The 18,132-nt window shown below is 42.9% G+C and overlaps 1 protein-coding gene across 8 annotated transcripts in view; it reads left to right on the top strand.

Moving 5' to 3' along the window:
• PTPN13 (protein tyrosine phosphatase non-receptor type 13) overlaps positions 1 to 18,132 on the top strand; it is a 981,974-nt gene that overhangs the window by 353,829 nt on the left and 610,013 nt on the right. For 6 of the 8 annotated variants that reach the window (XM_086961883.1, XM_086961888.1, XM_086961886.1 and 3 more), the window contains exon 7: positions 12,078 to 12,632. The exons of the other annotated variants lie outside the window; for them this stretch is intronic. In XM_086961883.1, the coding sequence (XP_086818009.1) occupies positions 12,078 to 12,632 (555 nt within the window). The remainder of the gene's footprint in view (positions 1 to 12,077; positions 12,633 to 18,132) is intronic. 8 annotated transcript variants of the gene reach the window in all.

The following is an 18,132-nucleotide window of genomic DNA, read 5'->3' on the forward strand; positions in this document are numbered from 1 at the left end:
GACTATCAGCCCTAGTCCGCTCTTGTACGGTAAATGTGCAAGTCTTTCTGCCAACATGGATGCTGGGTTGTGCTTTATTCTTTAGTTTTGTTCACATCTGTGTAATGTAGAAAAGACTAGTGGAACTGGTGGGATGAAGGAAATGGTGGGCGGCAGAGTAGATGCTCTCAGCTCAACAGTTAGGAACTATGCACGTGGTGGCGTGGGAGGCTCTCTGGACGCCAGATATGATTGGTGAAGATGATCATATAACGGGATAGCTTTTCCATCACGTCAACCTGAATGAACACGTTGGCTGTTGGAGTGTACTGCTTTCCAGCTGCACAATACAAAAAACTTTAGCATGTTTATTATTTTCCCACACTTTGACTGGATGCAACAAAGAACATTCGATGACTAAGGCTGTAAAAATGCTGTGCAAACCTAGAGTTGTGTATTTGTTTATTTGTTCTCGGTTATCACTTGGGAATTGAGAGGAACGGGGTCTTAAAAATGCACAGTCACACTGTCAAGTTTTAATGCTACTGATGGATATTCCATACTGTAACCGTTCAGACAGGACAGCCTAGCCACCAACTTAGTTTCTCAGTTACCTGATTATATAAATGATGCCTCTCCTGGACACAAAGAGCAACTGTTGAGTTGCCATGAATGTTGAGTACTCTTTTGAAGGTGCCAACCCTTGGGCTGTTAGGATGGTGGTTACAGTGAAGTTTCTTTGCTTGTATGGGCTGATAATTGCTGCAGATTTATTTTCTAAAAGAAGAATTTATTAAATGATGATCATTCTTTTTTGCTGCCTTCGATTTGCCTTGATGGAGAATTGTTATATAGGTAAAACTCCCTTTTTTTCCTGTGGCATGCTGAAATCGGCTTAACTGTCTGACAGTATTCTTCCCTCTGCCATAGCTCCCACGTACAAATGCTAAGAATGGTTAACTTTAACCCCTTGGCTGCTAGCCACATTCCCCCGCTGTGCTGGGGGAGGGGGGGGCACGCGCAGCGCCCAGGTGCTCATGACTAGCTCAGCTCGTTATGAGCTACAGTGTTCGTGTGCTCATGACGAGCTGAGCTCGTCATGACCACACCCGTTTCTTTAGAACCCTTGCACAGCAGGGGAATTTGCCCAGCGTGCGAGCGTTCACATTTGTTGTCCACCCACTACATCATACAGCTTGGGGCATTGGGTCAGCCTCCTTCATCCTCTGGCTAAATTCTCTGTGAGTAGCGACACTCTACTCTTCCACAAGAGTACATCTGCAGACAAAGTAGGTCTCTATAGTGCCAGGCATAACAGTGTCAATGTGTTTTGGCTTTTTGAAACCTAAAAAAAACCTTTGCTTTTAGCCAATATTTCTTTTGTATTGGTAAGCAACTGGCAGCCACCTCACCATTGCAGTTTTATTTTTAAAAAAACAAGCACTGACGGAGCCAAACGGTTAGCTGCCAACACCAGACCTTTTGGTTTTACCAGTGTTTGTTTAATTTCCTTTCATTAAGTATACTATGGCGTTTACAGGTACAATAGGTCACGAGTTCCTTCCCTTAGACCCTAATTGTCTTGTAAATGAATCCTGTAAAATACTAGAACTTAAAATTAAAGTGTTTTCATGCCTTAAATTGGTGGCACTCCTAGCCAGATGTGAGCTTAAATAGTATCCACGTAGGAACGGTAAATGTAAAACTGCATTTATCGCAGGGCAGACGTGGCTTGAGAAGTCCCGGTGTATTCCATCATGCGTTCTCCACAGGTGCTTTTTTGCAGTCAGTGGAATGTAAAATAACTAGTAGCTGATAATTTTGTGCATGTATGTCCGGAACATTATCTTTTTACGCTTTTTTAGCCCAGGGCCACGCTGTTGGGAGATAGTATGATTTACATGACCAGGCCTTTCTATCTGTGTTTCTTTTAAAGTACAGTCAATACTATGCGTATCATTGCACACGCGAGCGGTTAAGCCAGGCCTAACCGTAGCAGCACAGCTCTAGTATTGTCGTGCTGCTTCAGTGAAATCCATACTGTATCTGCTTTCATTTCAGCTCTGGGCCAGAGTTGGACGCCAGAAAATGTACTTGTGGTAAATATAAGGGCTGAATTAGTTGGAGAAATGAACTGTTCTCAAACGCTTGCCCTCGGGCCGATCTGGTCCCACCTTGGGGAAACCTATTCGAGGAAGCTGACAGCTGGAAGCTTTCCTTAAATCAGATCAAAACAAGAGCCATCTACTTCTACTGTTTTGGCAACAGAAGCGAAAGACGAGATTACCCTAAAGTGCTGTCATGGGCAAAGAAACCTCGCATCTGTGGTGGATCATTTGAGGCACAATAAAGTGAAATGTTTTCTTTTATAGCACCGCGAGCCTCTGGCTAAATGCCAAGTACATAATCTCAAAATGATATTCCCCATCCCTCATGCTTCATATTTACACTATCTTTCCTAAAACATATGATTCTTCTAAGTGGTTATTGAATTATATCCACACGGACTTCAATTGAAATATAAAGACAGGGCTTCATGCAAACGGTAAAGAATTAGTTTCAAGAGCATTGTACGTTTATGTAATTAATCATTTATTCGTGGGGAAAAGTCTTCATTTCAGGGATTTGTTCTGGCGGTTCTATCTCTGAGACTGAGGTGCAGCGTCTGGGATTGCTTCGTCCTGTCCCACCGTTAGAGCAGGGAGGAATTCTGTGTGCAGCTGCCTCTCAGGACCTAAGTCTAAATACCCCCAAACCAGCTTATTTTTTAAAAACGTTGTTCCATTCTTTCCCCATGCCCAGCGATCTTTCCTCAGTTCGGTGGAAAGAGAGGGCTCGCCAGAGGAGCTTGGGTTGTTTTGTAAAGGATAGCAGTTAACTTCAGGATGATGAAACTGAATGTTAGTATCCCATGGATACACAAAAAGAGTAGAGGGCATCATTCGATGGCACCTTCGGCAGATGGGGGAGACCTAGTACCTGTCGAAGTAGCTAAAAAGAGACCTCATCCTGGAATCCCAGAGCCTGTAGGATTTTATTTAATTATGGCACTTTTCCTGAGGGAAGGACTCTCTAAACTCATGAAAACTAATAAAAGCAATTTCTTTTTTTACTATCCACTTTTTTTTACTTAGATGATTTTTGTGAAATATTTCTAGTTTTTGAACTAGTGTCTAGTTTGACTGTCATATCCCACTGCTTTAATAAGATGCATGACTTTTGAAATCATGGTGGTATTTTGTAATCGTTTATGAACAGTGAAAGACAACAGAGATATATAGTTTCTTTCATGTTTGCATACATGTACAGAATGACATACTTATATTTACTTGCATGTACTCCTACATGCACAGAAATAAATAGAGATGTACATAAATGACTTACCCCCAGATGCATCAAAGTTATGTTTTGCGAGTCCTTAATAGCGAATTTTAAGGAATCGCTATTAAAGACTCGCAAAACGGGATGCATGTAGGAATCGCAATGTTATTTGCGATTCCTACGGATTCGCTAATTGCTAATCGCAAATAAGGAATGACTTAATTAGCGAATCGTAAATGTGCCACAATTTCAAGGGTGCCAGGGTGTCCAAAGGACTCACTGTTGCACCTCTGAAATGGTAATGTTCACTGGTGTTGCGCACACACATGTCCCAAGGACATGTGTGTGTGTTATATACAACTTAGAAAAATGCACTAAAGTGCATATTTCTAAGTTTTTGCTTTTTACCATGTAGTTTGGATTCGCGGTAAATAGCGACCCCAGATTGCGAATTAGCAATCTTGGAATGGTTCATGCATTGCATTTAAGGAATCGCAAATTACGATTCCTTAAATGCAATCGCAATTTGAGAACTCACAATTATTTGCGAATTCCTAAATTGCGAGTGCATGAACCCTTGATGCATCTCAAATGCCATTTTTGCAGGCGCAAACGGCTGATTTTTTGAAATTCGCACCGTTTGCGCTCGTAAAAATGCTTGATGCATCTACCTGTTACTTTCCTGTATCCGTTAGCAGTGCTTCCTAGGGGTCTGTACTTCCAGCTTGTTGGTTTGCCATAAAAACAACTATTTAAAGGATTTATTTGTTTTTTGAGTTTTATACAGTGCTGCTATCACCCTGCCAGGGTATCTTGGTGGTAGAAGGACAATCAGAAGAGGACCTCGAAGCATTTTGTCTCTTCCCAGGAGTATTACTCTGAACAACACTTTAAACACCGGAAATGGAAAACTTTTAACATTGCTTACCACTGATGGGGCCGGATTCCAAGTTCTAGATTTACTTAGGAACACTTGGCCGATGGTCTTTATTGCCTGCTAAGAAAGTGTAATGGGGAGAAAACGATTTACGAATAATAAATTTCCCTTCCCCATGCGACCAAATGAGTACAGTCTCTTAATTCAATTTTTGCTAATGTATTATAAGGACAAAAATAGCACATCATAGATACACCTCAATATAAGAGTATAAAGATACATGAATACTAATACAGAGCCATGTCTGTGGATATAGTTAATTCGGCACAATAGGCACGGAACAATGAATTCCAATATCAGAACACAACTGAGTATAGGCGCTGTATCCAAATCCCGTTTCATTTGTATTTCAGGACTTAAAGAATAGTCTGTCCCTACTCTACTTCTAGAGTGACATCCCTACCTATCTTTCCAGTTGAATTCCCCATAAAAGGTGTCAGCACGTGTTGACTTCCTAAGAAGTACACTCATGTTAACCCCTTCCAGGCTCATGACGAGCTGGGCTCGTCATGGTGTAGCCTCCTCAAACACTGATGACGAGCCCAGCTCGTCATGAACAATGGGTTTTTTAAAATCTCAGCATAGCTCCAGAATAACGCTAGCGCGCATGTGGTTAAATGAGTCAAGTAGTGTAAAGCTACAGAGCTTGTTCTAAGATGCTCCCTTTCCTTAGTCCAAAGCAGAAGTCCCCAAAAACTGTCCCTGTGCCTAATACAAAAAGACAAAGTTACACCCCTAACAGGTCACATGGTAAGTTATTCTGTGAACACCTCCTTTGAGTAACTTTCCACAAACTCCAAATAATTAATCTCTCTCTGACGACCGTGATTCCCAGGTTTCACCAGGCACGAAAGGTGTCCTCCCTTCTCTGTGTTCTGGCTATTCAAAGACATTCCTCTCCTCCCCATGTACCTTCTTAAATCTAAAATACCGAGGTTGAATTCCTGCACCTGCTGTAGGGGTGAAGGGAATTTTTTTCACGCACATACATTCTAATTAATGTATAACTCGAGAGCAAACCAGGAGAAATTAAACTTAAGAAAAACGAGTTACACCTACAAAATTAGCTAACCTAAGAACGCTCTTTAGTGCACACCTGTTACACAAGTCTCTAAATGAATCATTTATAAACAGTGGATACATTTATATTGCATAATATACATAATGCACATGCATGATTACATGATTTCTCTAAACACGTGCAAAATCCTAATCATTCCTGTATATAATATTACAGATTCCATTTTATTGTCTTAATATGGCAATATAAGCTTCCTTCTAATAACACAAATTGCAGCAAAACAACAGGATATATGCAAGTGCAGTTTGTATATGTGTAAAATGCACCCTTACAAATGTAAGAGCGCTGATCGCTCTATCACCGCATTTTCCAGGATGTTTGAAGTGGGTAGTGTTAGCATGTCTGCTCCAAACAGATCTGCACTGCTGCCAATTTGTTTAAATAAAGTTGTGCGGAAAAAAAATTGAGAATGTTTCCATCATTACCCTGAAGTTAAAGAGACTCACCTTACAACACTATTCCTACACGTGGGTTCAATGTATCTTTTCACTAAAAGCTCATAGAGGTGCATAAGAACAATTGTGCAGCATATATGTTTGTTTGTAATTGTGAGTTTTGTTAAGGCTAACATAATATCAAGGATGGTTAGCTCTTGCAAAAATGTAATATATTTTACAACCTTAAGCACCGCTGAGGGCATACAAGTGGCTGGGGCTGTTGTCCCTATATCCATACATTTCTCTTATAGCCATCCTTCAGAACTGGTTCTTCCCAGGATGGCAAAAAGTCCTTCATTGCTTATGTTGTCTTTGAGTATATATACTTGTTTAGCGGAGTTGGTTTAGCTTCAGTAGTCGGGTCATTAAAGCATTTATGTATTAGGATGAAACAGAGTATATGTCACTGCTTTCCTCTGCGGATACTATAATATTGAAATAAATTGTAGCTTTCTGATAGGAGACCAATTGAATGGGGTGTGGGCACCTAACACCTGAAAGAAGGAGAGCATATTTTTTATTTAAAAGAAGTGTTTTCCTGGGACAAGCCAGGATTTAAGATTCTGATGTCATCCTTGCCCATGTGCCCCAGAGCTGATTAATCTTTTTAATTTGGAAGAGCAGTGGGGATTAAAAATCAGTTTTGGTTTGGAGTTGAATTTCAGCTTAGTTGTCTTCAGTTCCAACGGAGACGTTTGACCCAGGGTTTTTGGTGCATGTACATTCACCTAGTTTCCGGCTGACCTGTGTTTTTTTTCATGCTGGCGCACCTTAAAATCGCTGAATTCCTTCAGAATCCTGCCCCTGATATTTTGAGTGAGAAGCCCATTTGGGCAGATAACTGTTCTACTCAGTCACTCTCACCTGCGACTATATCTTCCGATTGACTTTCTGCCCTTTGATACCGATTGTAGACCGAGCAGGTTCGCTTCTTTCAGTTGACCAATGACCATGTGAATTGATTTGGAGGTCTTAATAAAAAGGTCAAAATAATAAGGAGCACAAATCATTTTCAGCAACATTCAAACAAAAATACAGTAAGCACAATTTACGACTGCCTACTTTGAAGTAAAAAATTGTAATGGTAAATTCCCTGGTCTAAATTTTATAAAGAGACTCCGCTCCTATAAAGAGGTCATCCAATCCCAGTAAATCTCATGGGCAGTGAGTGCTTTAAATTCCATATATCCAGGATCCAGATAGAATAAACATTTTTTTTAGGTTAACAATAAATATACTCCTAATATCTATCTCTTAAAAGGGCTGCAGTAGCTCAGTTTATATAGTTTGCAACTCCCTTCTCCCGCACCATAGGTTAAGCCCGATTGAAGAAGTTTACTTTGAATGGGAAAAATCCAGAGCTGGCAGATCAAATCGTTAACTGCTATGTTCTTGCAGCCCCTGTTGACATATTGATGCTGCTGGGTTTCAGGATTACCCCAAACAGTTACATGTCTAATTCCAGATTAAAGAGCAACACTAACAGCTACTAACGCTTATATCAACATCAAAAGCAGAGAAGGTGTAGATCAGCAACAAATTATTCTCAGAAAAACTTTCTGAGGGCAATTGAAGCACATCGCATCTTCAGAGTCCCAGACCTCTCCGCCTTCCATGGCCACAGCTTCTATTTGAACATGGGATATTAGTAGCACACAGGCAACCCCTGTTGTGTGCAGATACACCTTAACAAATTGATTGGAGTGCAAGTGCTTTCTGATATCTTGATAAAAGCTATGTTCCTTGACTACTACATGGCAAAGCCAAAAAGTCAATCGTAGTTAAAAATGGCACCTATTTAATTAGGATGGCGTATGATAGACTTAAAGACTGTCTGTGTTCATAGGTTTCGACTATTCATGGTTAGCTTTGTTTTTTTTTTAAACCTCAGCAATTGTTCTACGGGCTTTTAGAAACAGTGAAGACTGTTCTCACCTTGAGAACTGAGTCATCTGTAGAGCTTACACAAGGTAAAAGTTCCCATAATTAGATAGACAATCCACTTTGCAGGCTTTGTGGTGTGACTCCAGTTCACTAATAAAAATGTTGAAGTTTGAGCAAGTTGACAACTTAACTCACCATATTAAAAAAAGGCTGTGGAGCCCCCGCCCCCCCCCCCCCCCCCGTTCACCATAGCGTGAACATGCTGTATTCCTGGAATGGCTATTATATTGCCCCAGAGGAACCCACACTTGAGTTAGAAAAAGTTCAGCTAGGATGTGTCTCCATTATCAGATACCACTATCCCATCAAGAAAGGCCCAAAAACCTCCCTCCACTTCTTTGACGGAGATCGATAGATAACAGAAGACCATATTCTGCTGGACCTGTTACTCGTCTAAATCCTGTCGGACATTTCAAAATGCTCCTGTTCTGTTCGAAGTGGATCTGCAGTCAGTTAAGCCATATTGTGACATAAATTGTACACACCCTGCCTAGAAAGGATATCTGGCAGATGTTTCATAGAATCCCCTTTCTTGAGTAATAGTGCCACGGCCACATTTAGCAAGGAAAGGAGTGCAGAACCTGATGCACCTTATCAAGCAAAATAACAAACATGATTATCCGTGGGGAAACATCTTAGCTGAAGAAGTCTATATGGACCATGTCTGGACCGTGGCCTTTTCTACTTTTTTTTTTTTACTGGGCATGGCCTCTTCTGAAGAACTTTGACAATTTTATCATTGGCCGAGCATATCAGCCCTCTTGGTTGCGTGACCCTCAACTTTCATTTTTGCAAACTGTCAAAAAGTTAGTGGTGTACTTCCTTACTAACATGGATTTCTGGCGAGTTAGAATGCGCTCTCCTCTGTCTGGATACATTCCAGCACCACAGACAGTTACTAAAATTGGCTCCATTCTGTAGCCGTTTCAAGCTTAGAGCTACAAAATGTCTTTTCTTAGCAGCTGTCATTTACTTCTGCTCACTGTAGGCATTAGCACGTATGGTGCTGGTGTTGGTGTTGCCCCCTTTAAGTTCTACCAGCTCTTTCTTTTATTGCCACTCTACATTTCTGATCATACCATTTAAGAACTTTTGCGCCTACCAGGTTCCTGCGTGGTTTTGTTAATGCTTCAGCCAGCATCGGAACATTTCCGAGAAGGTATTCAAGCATCGAGAGAGTGTAACAGGTGCCAGTTCTGACAGTCCAATGAAATGTGGAAAGATTGACTTTGTCATTGGAAAAGGCTCTCCCCCATATTATGGCAATCCCACTTTATCCTTCTTCTGTTATTGTCCGCCTTTCAGATTTTCTTGTTTTTTCGAACAAAGTATGTTAGGCCATAACTGTTCTCAGAACGGAATACTGTTAAAATAATCCCTTCTTTTGGGTATGTCCTGCAGGATGGCTGCTATTATGGAAAAGCTCCCCTACAAGTTCATTGGCATGGAACATCACTGTTACTTCCCATTGCTTTGCCAGTCGTTGTCCCTCTTTGTCTGAACCAGCAACACACCATCGTCCAAGACTTGTAGCTGGAAAGACATAAGAAAGTGTTATTGGCTGACCTGACCCTCTGCGTGCAGTTCCACCAGTATGGACAAGGAAAATGCTACTTTTGCTTTACTGGCGAAGGGAGGTATGATGACGTGCTCTCATCTACCCCTCCCCACGCAAAGGGGGAAGGCATGGATAGAACTATCAGCAATTGTCCCACCATTGACATGGGTAAGGATGAGATCACCAGTTTCACAGTCTTGGAAGAGAGTGGTTCTACTTGAAGAATCACATCACATCACTGATAGTCCGAACTACCCTCCTGTGTACCATCTCACGAGGAACCTGGAAGTGCCCGCTATATCATAAAAGGTGCATGGGCTGGATTTCAGTTCCCGTCTAGGCTCGATCGCCGCATACATGCCGGCCACTTTCTGAAAGGCCCCTTTTCTACTTATGTGTTTCATAGATGCAGTTAGTGGCTTTGTAATGCCACACATGCAGGCCATTGGGTCAGTACATTTCTTAATCGAGATGGATAGGTGGTTGCCATTTTGAAAGTGTTTGATGGAAATCAGTCTCTGCTTTAGGAGATTCTTTTCCAATATCCCAAACCTAAAGTCTCTATGGAAATCATATTTTCTTGTGAATATAGGAACATGTTCATCTATCCATAGGCCTTTGTTATCTGCTCTTTGAAGAGCACTGTCTGAGGCAGGAGATGTAATCTAGTGGCTGCAGCTGCAGACTTGGAACAGGGGGAGCCAGGTTCAAATCCTAGTCTCTGCTCAGTTTTCAGTGATTCTGATCAATTCACTTAATCTCCCTTGTAATTTAAAATTAAATAAATAGGGTATTATAGTCCGGTTCTGGTGTAAAGCACGCTTATTCCCTTGGACTAGGATCACGTTGTCAAAAAACTGCTAGAAAGTGGTTACACCGTCTCTGGTAGCTGCTCCACACTGATGAGGCATGGATCACAGTAAGTCTGATTCTCTTGGTGATTGGTGTGACTGCTGTTTGTATGCACAGATGTGGTCTTTGATAAAGGGTCCAATGCACAAGTTTGGTTGGTGCCTTGTGTTAAGTGTTTGTGGTATGATTTCTCAAGGTGAGTGTTTCATGAAATGTAAAACCGAAGTGAGAATGTATATTTCCCATAAGACCACTTTGTCTCGAGTGTTTAGGAATTCCTAACTGCTGCATTGTTGGATGCTACAAGTTTTGGTATGTTGAGGATTACCGTATATAGATTAACCTTTTAAAGCTGGCATGGTTGCAACTAGGTACATGAGGATGCAGCCATCTTGTTTTTACTGCTACAGTAAGAGTAGAACTGTAAAGTCAGCAGGAGATGCATGTGTGCCACAGATTTGTGATAGGCCATTTCTGCTGGCAGAGTCTCCGTATGCATGTGGCATTATACTTGTTGTCAAAGTTGCGCTGGCAGGCTGCGTCATTTCCGTCAAGTTTGTATTTTGAGGTGTAGAAATTGCTGTTTTTCTATTGCTGATTGAGTAAAAAGTGATATGTGATGGGTAACGTACCTTGAGGGCATTTGAGGCAATGTTTGGTGTAGGGAGACTTTGACAGCCGCTCATTTCTAATATTTTTAAAATGGACTTTGCTTGGTACATGTGTCAGTTGTCCTGTGTGGCTAGAGAGTGAAGAAGTAATGTGATACTTGCATTATCATTTTATTTAAGTTGTTTAAACAATGTTCTAAAAGGAAATTGTTAAACTAAAGCAATCTTATGGCTAAGCTTTGCAGTACATTAAAATGGAATGTTGATGCTGGCAGTTGTTTCTTTAGGTTTCGCATACACATTACTTGCGCTGTGCTTGCAAAATCTCTTGTAACAAAAAAATAAATCTTAAAGGTGGATAGAGCCTGCGCATTACATACCTTTACTTACCATTGATTGGTTCCCATGTCACTCTCATTTTCTTTCTTCCTGTTGGTCACTGTCTCCTCCTGCCCCTAGCGTCCTGCTCGGGTTCACATCTTCATCCTTGCTGTGGAGCTTGGACCAAGTACTGCTTCTGACAGCAAGTGTCCTTCCACTGCCCATGCACTTGTAACATACTTTTCTTTTTTACTTTCTAGCATCCGCATTCTTTTCATTGCATGCCAATCCTTAAAACACCTCAATTCCATCGCTGCATGCTGCTTCACCTTTTGTTGCTGGCCTTTCCCTCCCACCACCTCACTCCTGTCACTGCATGCCCCTTCCTCACCCTACATAGCTTGTTTCAGATTGTGCAAAGTCGACTGGCAGGGCTTGGAGAACTTTACATGAGAACCAGTTACATTACACAGGGACACATTGATTTTGACAGGCTCGGGAAGATTAAATGATTTCCACAGAATTTCAGGACGTTGAGCTGGCCCGGGACTTGAACCTGGTTCCTCAGCTCTAAAGTCAGCAGTTCTGGCCACAGTCTACAGCCTCTCCATGCTCAGTCGTCCAGCTAGCTGCACTTTGATACGCTGGTAACTCCAATGGCATTTGTTCTAGAATATAAACTGTATATTAATTAAAGGAAAAATAACAATTTTAACCTGTTTGTGCATGCATATCTTAAAGTAAAAAAAAGTTTACTTTAAGCTTTGTAGCACAGCAGCTCGTACCGCTGTGCAACACTTGAAAAAACATTGACAAAACCAATAAATCTTGCATAGGCAAAACCTATTGGCGTTGCCAATGCTTGTTTTTGAAGGATTTTCAATGGGTTGATAGCTCCTGAATGTAAAGCAAATCCGGTATTGTAATATTGTACGCAGCATATCTGAGGCATCTGCAAATTTTTTTATGCACAACCCTTTACCCTTCCAATGTTAGATCCACGCAGTACCTACATGATGGATTTTTATCATTCCAGGGAGAAGCACCGCTCATGAAGCCTTACACATACACATGCCACCATTTTCCGAATCCCAGCAGGCGTTGCTGAACAGGGGGCTCAGTAAATCCATGGGATTCCTTGCCTTCGCTGGTGGCCAGGACGAGGAGGACTCTTCACACTGCACGGCCTCCGACTGCACGCCTGGGTATGAGGACTTCAAGGGCCCTCGCCCTCCGTACCCTCACCGGCTGGATGACTTGGAACGGCACAAGATGTCCAGCACTGACCAAGCAGCGCAAAGGAGGAAGAACTGGGCATCCTCTGTGGACTTGCGATTTGTAGTCAACAAGCCCCTCAACCAAGAACTTGTCTCTGCAGAGCCCAACAGACTCCAGGGCCACCCTGAGAAGATGGGACTGCGGGCCGCAACTCTCGCCGGGGCAGGGGGAGATCCTTTCAGCCTACAAACCCTGGACCAGGAGCGGCAGGGGCCTGATAAGACCGCTTCTTCGGCAATAACAAGTGCCTTGGACAGAATCCGCGAGCGGCAGAGGAAGCTGCACTTGCTGAGAGAAGCAATGAGTGTGGAAGGTCAGTTTTTTCTGTTAAATTTGAAAGAGTGTGGGTCCTGAATGCTGTGGCGTCAGGGTCATATTCCTTACTCAGCAAGGAATGTGGCCAAACTTGAAAACCAGGGTGGTTGAATACCCTGAGGAAGGGAGCGGAGTAGCCGGCTCCATCCAGACCCACGTGCTTGTGGGTCCACTTAAAATGCCTAGTTAGTGGCAGATGTTTGAGTGACTTTACCTGCGGGCAGTGATTTACAGCCAATAACCTAATCATCTGTCATATCCGTCGCCTGGCCTTCTGGTTGTACAGGTGAAACAGATGCTTTTGAGACTAAGGGCTTGATTTAGATCTTGGTGGACGGGTTACTCCGTCACAAAGGTGATGGATGTCATGTCCGCCGAAATATAAATCCCATGGGATATAATGCCATTTATATTTTGGAGGATGAGTAACCTATCCGCCAAAATCTAGTCTTACTTTGTTACAATAAAATGGAGGGGGGCTGGGTGAGGGGAGCAGGCCAAAATCTAGTCTTACTTTGTTATAATAAAATGGAGGGGGGCTGGGGGAGGGGAGCTGGCCACTGGACGATTATTCTGACAAGAGCCCCCAGCTGCTGTAAGTGCTGTTCGAAGGCATGCTAGTGAAGCCAAAGTGCAGGAACTCGAAGCACCTCTCACGGCGGGGGCCTTACATGGTCAGAGGTGACGTTTTAGAGTCATGGCTGTTTTACGAAGTGCAAGTGTTTTTATTCTTTTTATTGAACTTCTAATAGTTGTTATGGGTTTTTGTCAAATTCGGAAGCCCATTGGCCTGGACAGCGGGTCTAGCTTAGCCTACACGCCTGTATTGTTTACATGAAGTTCTATAGTGGCCTGCCTGCTGCATTATGTTTCAGAATGGGCCTGCTGGTTGCGTTGTTCTTCAGGAGTGCGTGGCTGTCCCTCCGTTGTTGGCCTCGGGGCACGAACGAACTCTTGACAAAGTATTGCTTATTAGCAGAACTGGACGTGTGTCACCTTTTAATCCTGTAATGTGTCCAGAGGCTTAAGCAGTGCGGCACGGAAGGAAATAGGCCCCTGGCCGATGTTTGAATGGTGAAAGTCAGCAATAATTAGTGTTCAGTGGGCCCTTCAGGCAACTGGCCCCCGGTGCCACTGCACCTGCTACACCAATGGAAGCTACGCCCCTGGATATGCCCGTGTTCACGTGCTAAGAGGCCCAGAGCTAGTTTTCCACAAGACTGAGATTTGTGCTGTGCATGCATCAAACAGGCAACTTACTGACGAGGTTCTGACGACACAACGCGGAAAAACAGAGTGGTATAACTGCTCGTGCTCATTCAGTGGTAATATATGTATTTAAGACCGCGTGATTACTTGAAAATATGGCGTACAGCGTCTCACATGCGTATAGAAACAGAACCGGTCAGTGGCACAGCACAGTCCCATATCTGTACACAAGTATACTTACTCGAAGAGCGTGTGGAAGAGATCTCATAAAAATGAGTCCGTGAAACAAGGCAATCGAGAAACTAACTACCTTACGTTTGAGAAAAGTTGAAGTAGCAATAAAAATAGCCGGCAGCTATTAAATTATGTCAGAAAGCGGATATAAACGGGGTTGGAGTTTGCAGCCAACAGTCATTGTTTTCTTAACTTTAAATTGCACACATTCCGAAGTTATTGAATATCCTTATTTATAGATGGATAAGTGAAAGAAAATGGGGTTTCCAAACCAGTAGCAGCACTGCCACCTAGTGGCGAGGACCACTTATGAAGAAAAAGTGAAGTCCTTTAGAAACCTCAACTTCGGTGTTGTGTTGTATTTCAAGATAGCGCTTCCATCCCACTGCGGGGCGCTGAAGCACTTGTCCACGTGGAAAGCACGCTGCACCGCGTAGGGTGCGCGTGTGCAAGGAAGTTGTCTTTGGATCGTATTTGTGGAGTGTTTCCAGGGCCTGCTTTAGCGCTGGTGGCGCCAGGTGTGACAATGTTTGTTGGCACCCCACAATGACCACCTCCGCCACGGATTCCCTTACTCCCACCCTATAACAATCCCCCTCAAGTCTCCATAACCACACTCTCTCTCAGATGCTTTTAATTAGTGTTAGAGCGCCATTCATACCAGTGTAGGGTGTCAGAGCACTTTATATCCCACACATCACACACACAGACACTTAATCATAGGTGTCTAAATCAGTGTATAAGAAATGTTAGTTTAGACAGAGGACTACACGGTGTAGGAGTCGCATGTCATCCATGCAGTATAGTTTGAGTGCTTGGTCTGGAGAAGCACAAACACATTTAAATCTTAACACCGTCGTAACACCATTGTTGCGGGTTCTCTTTAGTAATAAGAATTTATTTCTACGCAAATGAACCCATGTTACAACATTATGAATATGATCATGAAAGACTTGGAAAAATCATAACGCTGTAGCCTATATCTTGCAGTTTGCATGCAGCTCTTTGATGACAGTTAATTGCTCACTGTTCTACATTACAATTTTAACTTACGAACTGCAAGTAACAATTGGATCTCTCTCACAAAAGCAGTAACCTACTAATCCATTTACATTATATTCTCTGTGTGATCTGCATGATACAAATTCTTTGCAGCAGGCATATGAACCCGCTGTGCTACCTAACGTGTCACAACATCCTCTAGACAAAACTCTGATCTCTTTCTCTCTCTAGCTCCAGAAAGAACATTAATCACCAGTGTTTTTGTGACACTTTTATGGTTACCTGAAAATTGTTGGTGGCAACGAAGCAGCAGCAGGTGTTTTTAAATACGTAATAAACGGCGCTCCCACCTGATATCAGCGCCCGGTGCAGTGGACACAAGTTGCACCGTCCTAGAGCTGGCCTTGAGTATTTCCATGTTGTATGTGAAGACCACAGAGGTGTGGGGATCATTATTATTATTATTATTAAGCTTGTAAAGCGCCTGGTTACTGCAATGGAGTGTCCCCGCGCTAGGACATCGCAGACCACAGCAACTGGCTCTACCCCCCTTGCCCCAGGCCCTCAGGCCATTAGATGCGAGAAGGCCTACTACCAGCACTAACGCAAATCCCCAGAGGGAGATTGAAAGAGCCAGGTTTTCAGTTTTTTACGGAACATTGTCTCCGATGGATATTTTCTCAATTACATAGGTAAGTTATTCCAGGCCTTAGCCATGAGAAAACCAAAGGGACTACCTCCTGACCATACCTTACAAACCTTGGGCGCAACCAGCTTAGCAGTGCCCAATAACCTCAAATTCCTGGTAGGTCTATAAGCAGTGAGAAGTGGGCGCAGATACCTCAGCCCTTTCCCGTTGAGGATCCTATGGCAAAAACACAATGCCTTAAAGGTGACTCTAGCCTGTATAGGGAGAAAGTGTAGTTCCCTCAAGGCTACCCCCACCAATGCCCACCTAAGGATATTCAGTATCACCCTGGCAGAAGCATTCTGGACCTTCTGCAGAATGTACAGATTTCTTTTGGCCAGCCCCAGGATAGAGAACGTTGCAGTAATCCAGACGGGATGTAACAATGGCCTGCACAATGGTCCTTTTGGCATCTAGTGGCAGTAAATCAAGGATTTTATGCAACATACTAAGAATGCCAAAGCAAGTTCTGGCCACAGCTGATATATCCTCTGGAAACAATAGGGTATTGTAGAACCAGACTCCCAAATTCTTAACCTTAGCTTTGGGAGTCAGAGTAGGGGACAGTTCGTCCAGCCACCACAAATGTGACCATATGAAGGGCTGCTTGCCAACTACCCTCACCTCCGTCTTTCCTGCATTCAGTTGCAAGCTGCTGAACATCATCCAGTTTGCAAGATCACTCGAGCAGGTCTTGAAATTAGATGCTGCTCCTGCCTCCTTTTGCTCCAATGTAACAATCAACTGAGTGTCATCGTAATATGACACCAGTTTCACCCCATGTTTCAGCACAATGTCTGCCAGGGGGCGTATGTAAACATTAAATAAAGTAGGGCTTAGGACTGAGCTCTGTGGTACCCCTTGAGACAGAGGACACACCTTGGGCTTAAAAGGGTGTTGTAAAATCTGGAAGGATCTATTCTGCAAGAAGTACTTGATCGATTCCCATGTGCTGCTACCAACCCTGACCTTCCACAGACGTTCCAACAGAAGGACGTGGGAGACTGTATCAAACGCAGCACTCAAATCCAGTAAAATCAGTGCTGTTGTCCTTCCCTCATCAGCTGCAATTTTCAAGGCCTCAGAAGCCAAAAGTAAGGCCGATTCATTGCTGTGAAGCGGCCTGAAACCAGACTGGGTTTCATGGAGAACCCGTTTTCAGATATTTCTCCGCCATTTTAGCAAAGAAGGGAAGCAAAGATCTAGGTCTCAGATTCTCCGGGAGATCTGGATCTAGAGATGGTTTCTTTAGCAGTGGCACCATCATAGCATGTTTCCAATTACTAGAAACCTACCCTGAGCTAAAGGACATCTTCAGTAGTTTGGGAAGGACCAATGCGATGGCTTCTTTCCCTCGCAGTAAAAGTCTCGGGGGGAACAAATCGTTTTGTGGGACGCAGCGCTTATCAGTGTGATGGATGAAGTGTGAGAGACAGGCGGGCAGTTTATGGTTTTCAGAAGCTCTCTACTTTGAGCATCTCTTCAGGTCCCTTGTAATGTTTCTTATTTTCATAGTACCCTGGGCTGGTTACTGCACTGGGCTGTCCATTCTGAGATATCTAGTTTACACGTGAAAGTTTATGGACCCGAACAGGCATAGATTGGACAGAGACGTGGACCAGAGATCCGCTTGGTTGCATTTTCTTACCATCATCCCCATACGCCTCGCCACTGTGAGATGTGCAGTGCTTCTGTTTAGAGTCCTTGTGGCAAGACAGCCAGCAGTATCAGTTAACAACCACTGCATGATGTTTTTTGTGGTGATTTAAAAAGTAGGCTAGCTTTAAGAAAACATGGTTCCTTCTTCGACTGGTGGAATATTTTGCCTTAGCTGAACATGAAATACTTACAGTGGGTGCCTCATGTCACTATTGAGATAATCAAGCTAGAACAAAGCGATTTTATGATACCAATGCAATTATTGCATTGTATTGTCATTTAGCCTTTGTATAACGTGTCACACTTTGTGGTGGAGATATGTTTCCTCTATCCCTATGCTGAACAAGGGTCGATATGTGCGAGTTTGTTCTTAACATGGAACTGGAGCAAGAGTAGCTTTGGTTGAGAATAGGTACAAATAGTGTACCATATACGTGTCCATTAGCTAAGTATTTAAGGTTTAAGCTACAGGAGACCTGTGAAAGCATACTATTTTCCCTTAGGTTTTTCAGGAATTTTCACTAAAAACTTGAGCTTTAGTATTAAATCTTTTTATTTGCGAAAAAAAGAAAACAAAACAAAAAAAAGGGCTCTTACACACAGCTGGGAAATATCAAAGTATCATACAGATAATAATGCGTCCAATGTATAGCAATATCCGCAGAGCTCCACCCTACGAAAAAGTCACAATGTCTTGTAAGCCTTG

This window comes from Lissotriton vulgaris, chromosome 3_1 (genome assembly GCF_964263255.1).
Source record: "Lissotriton vulgaris chromosome 3_1, aLisVul1.2, whole genome shotgun sequence".
NCBI classification, from domain to species: domain Eukaryota; kingdom Metazoa; phylum Chordata; class Amphibia; order Caudata; family Salamandridae; genus Lissotriton; species Lissotriton vulgaris.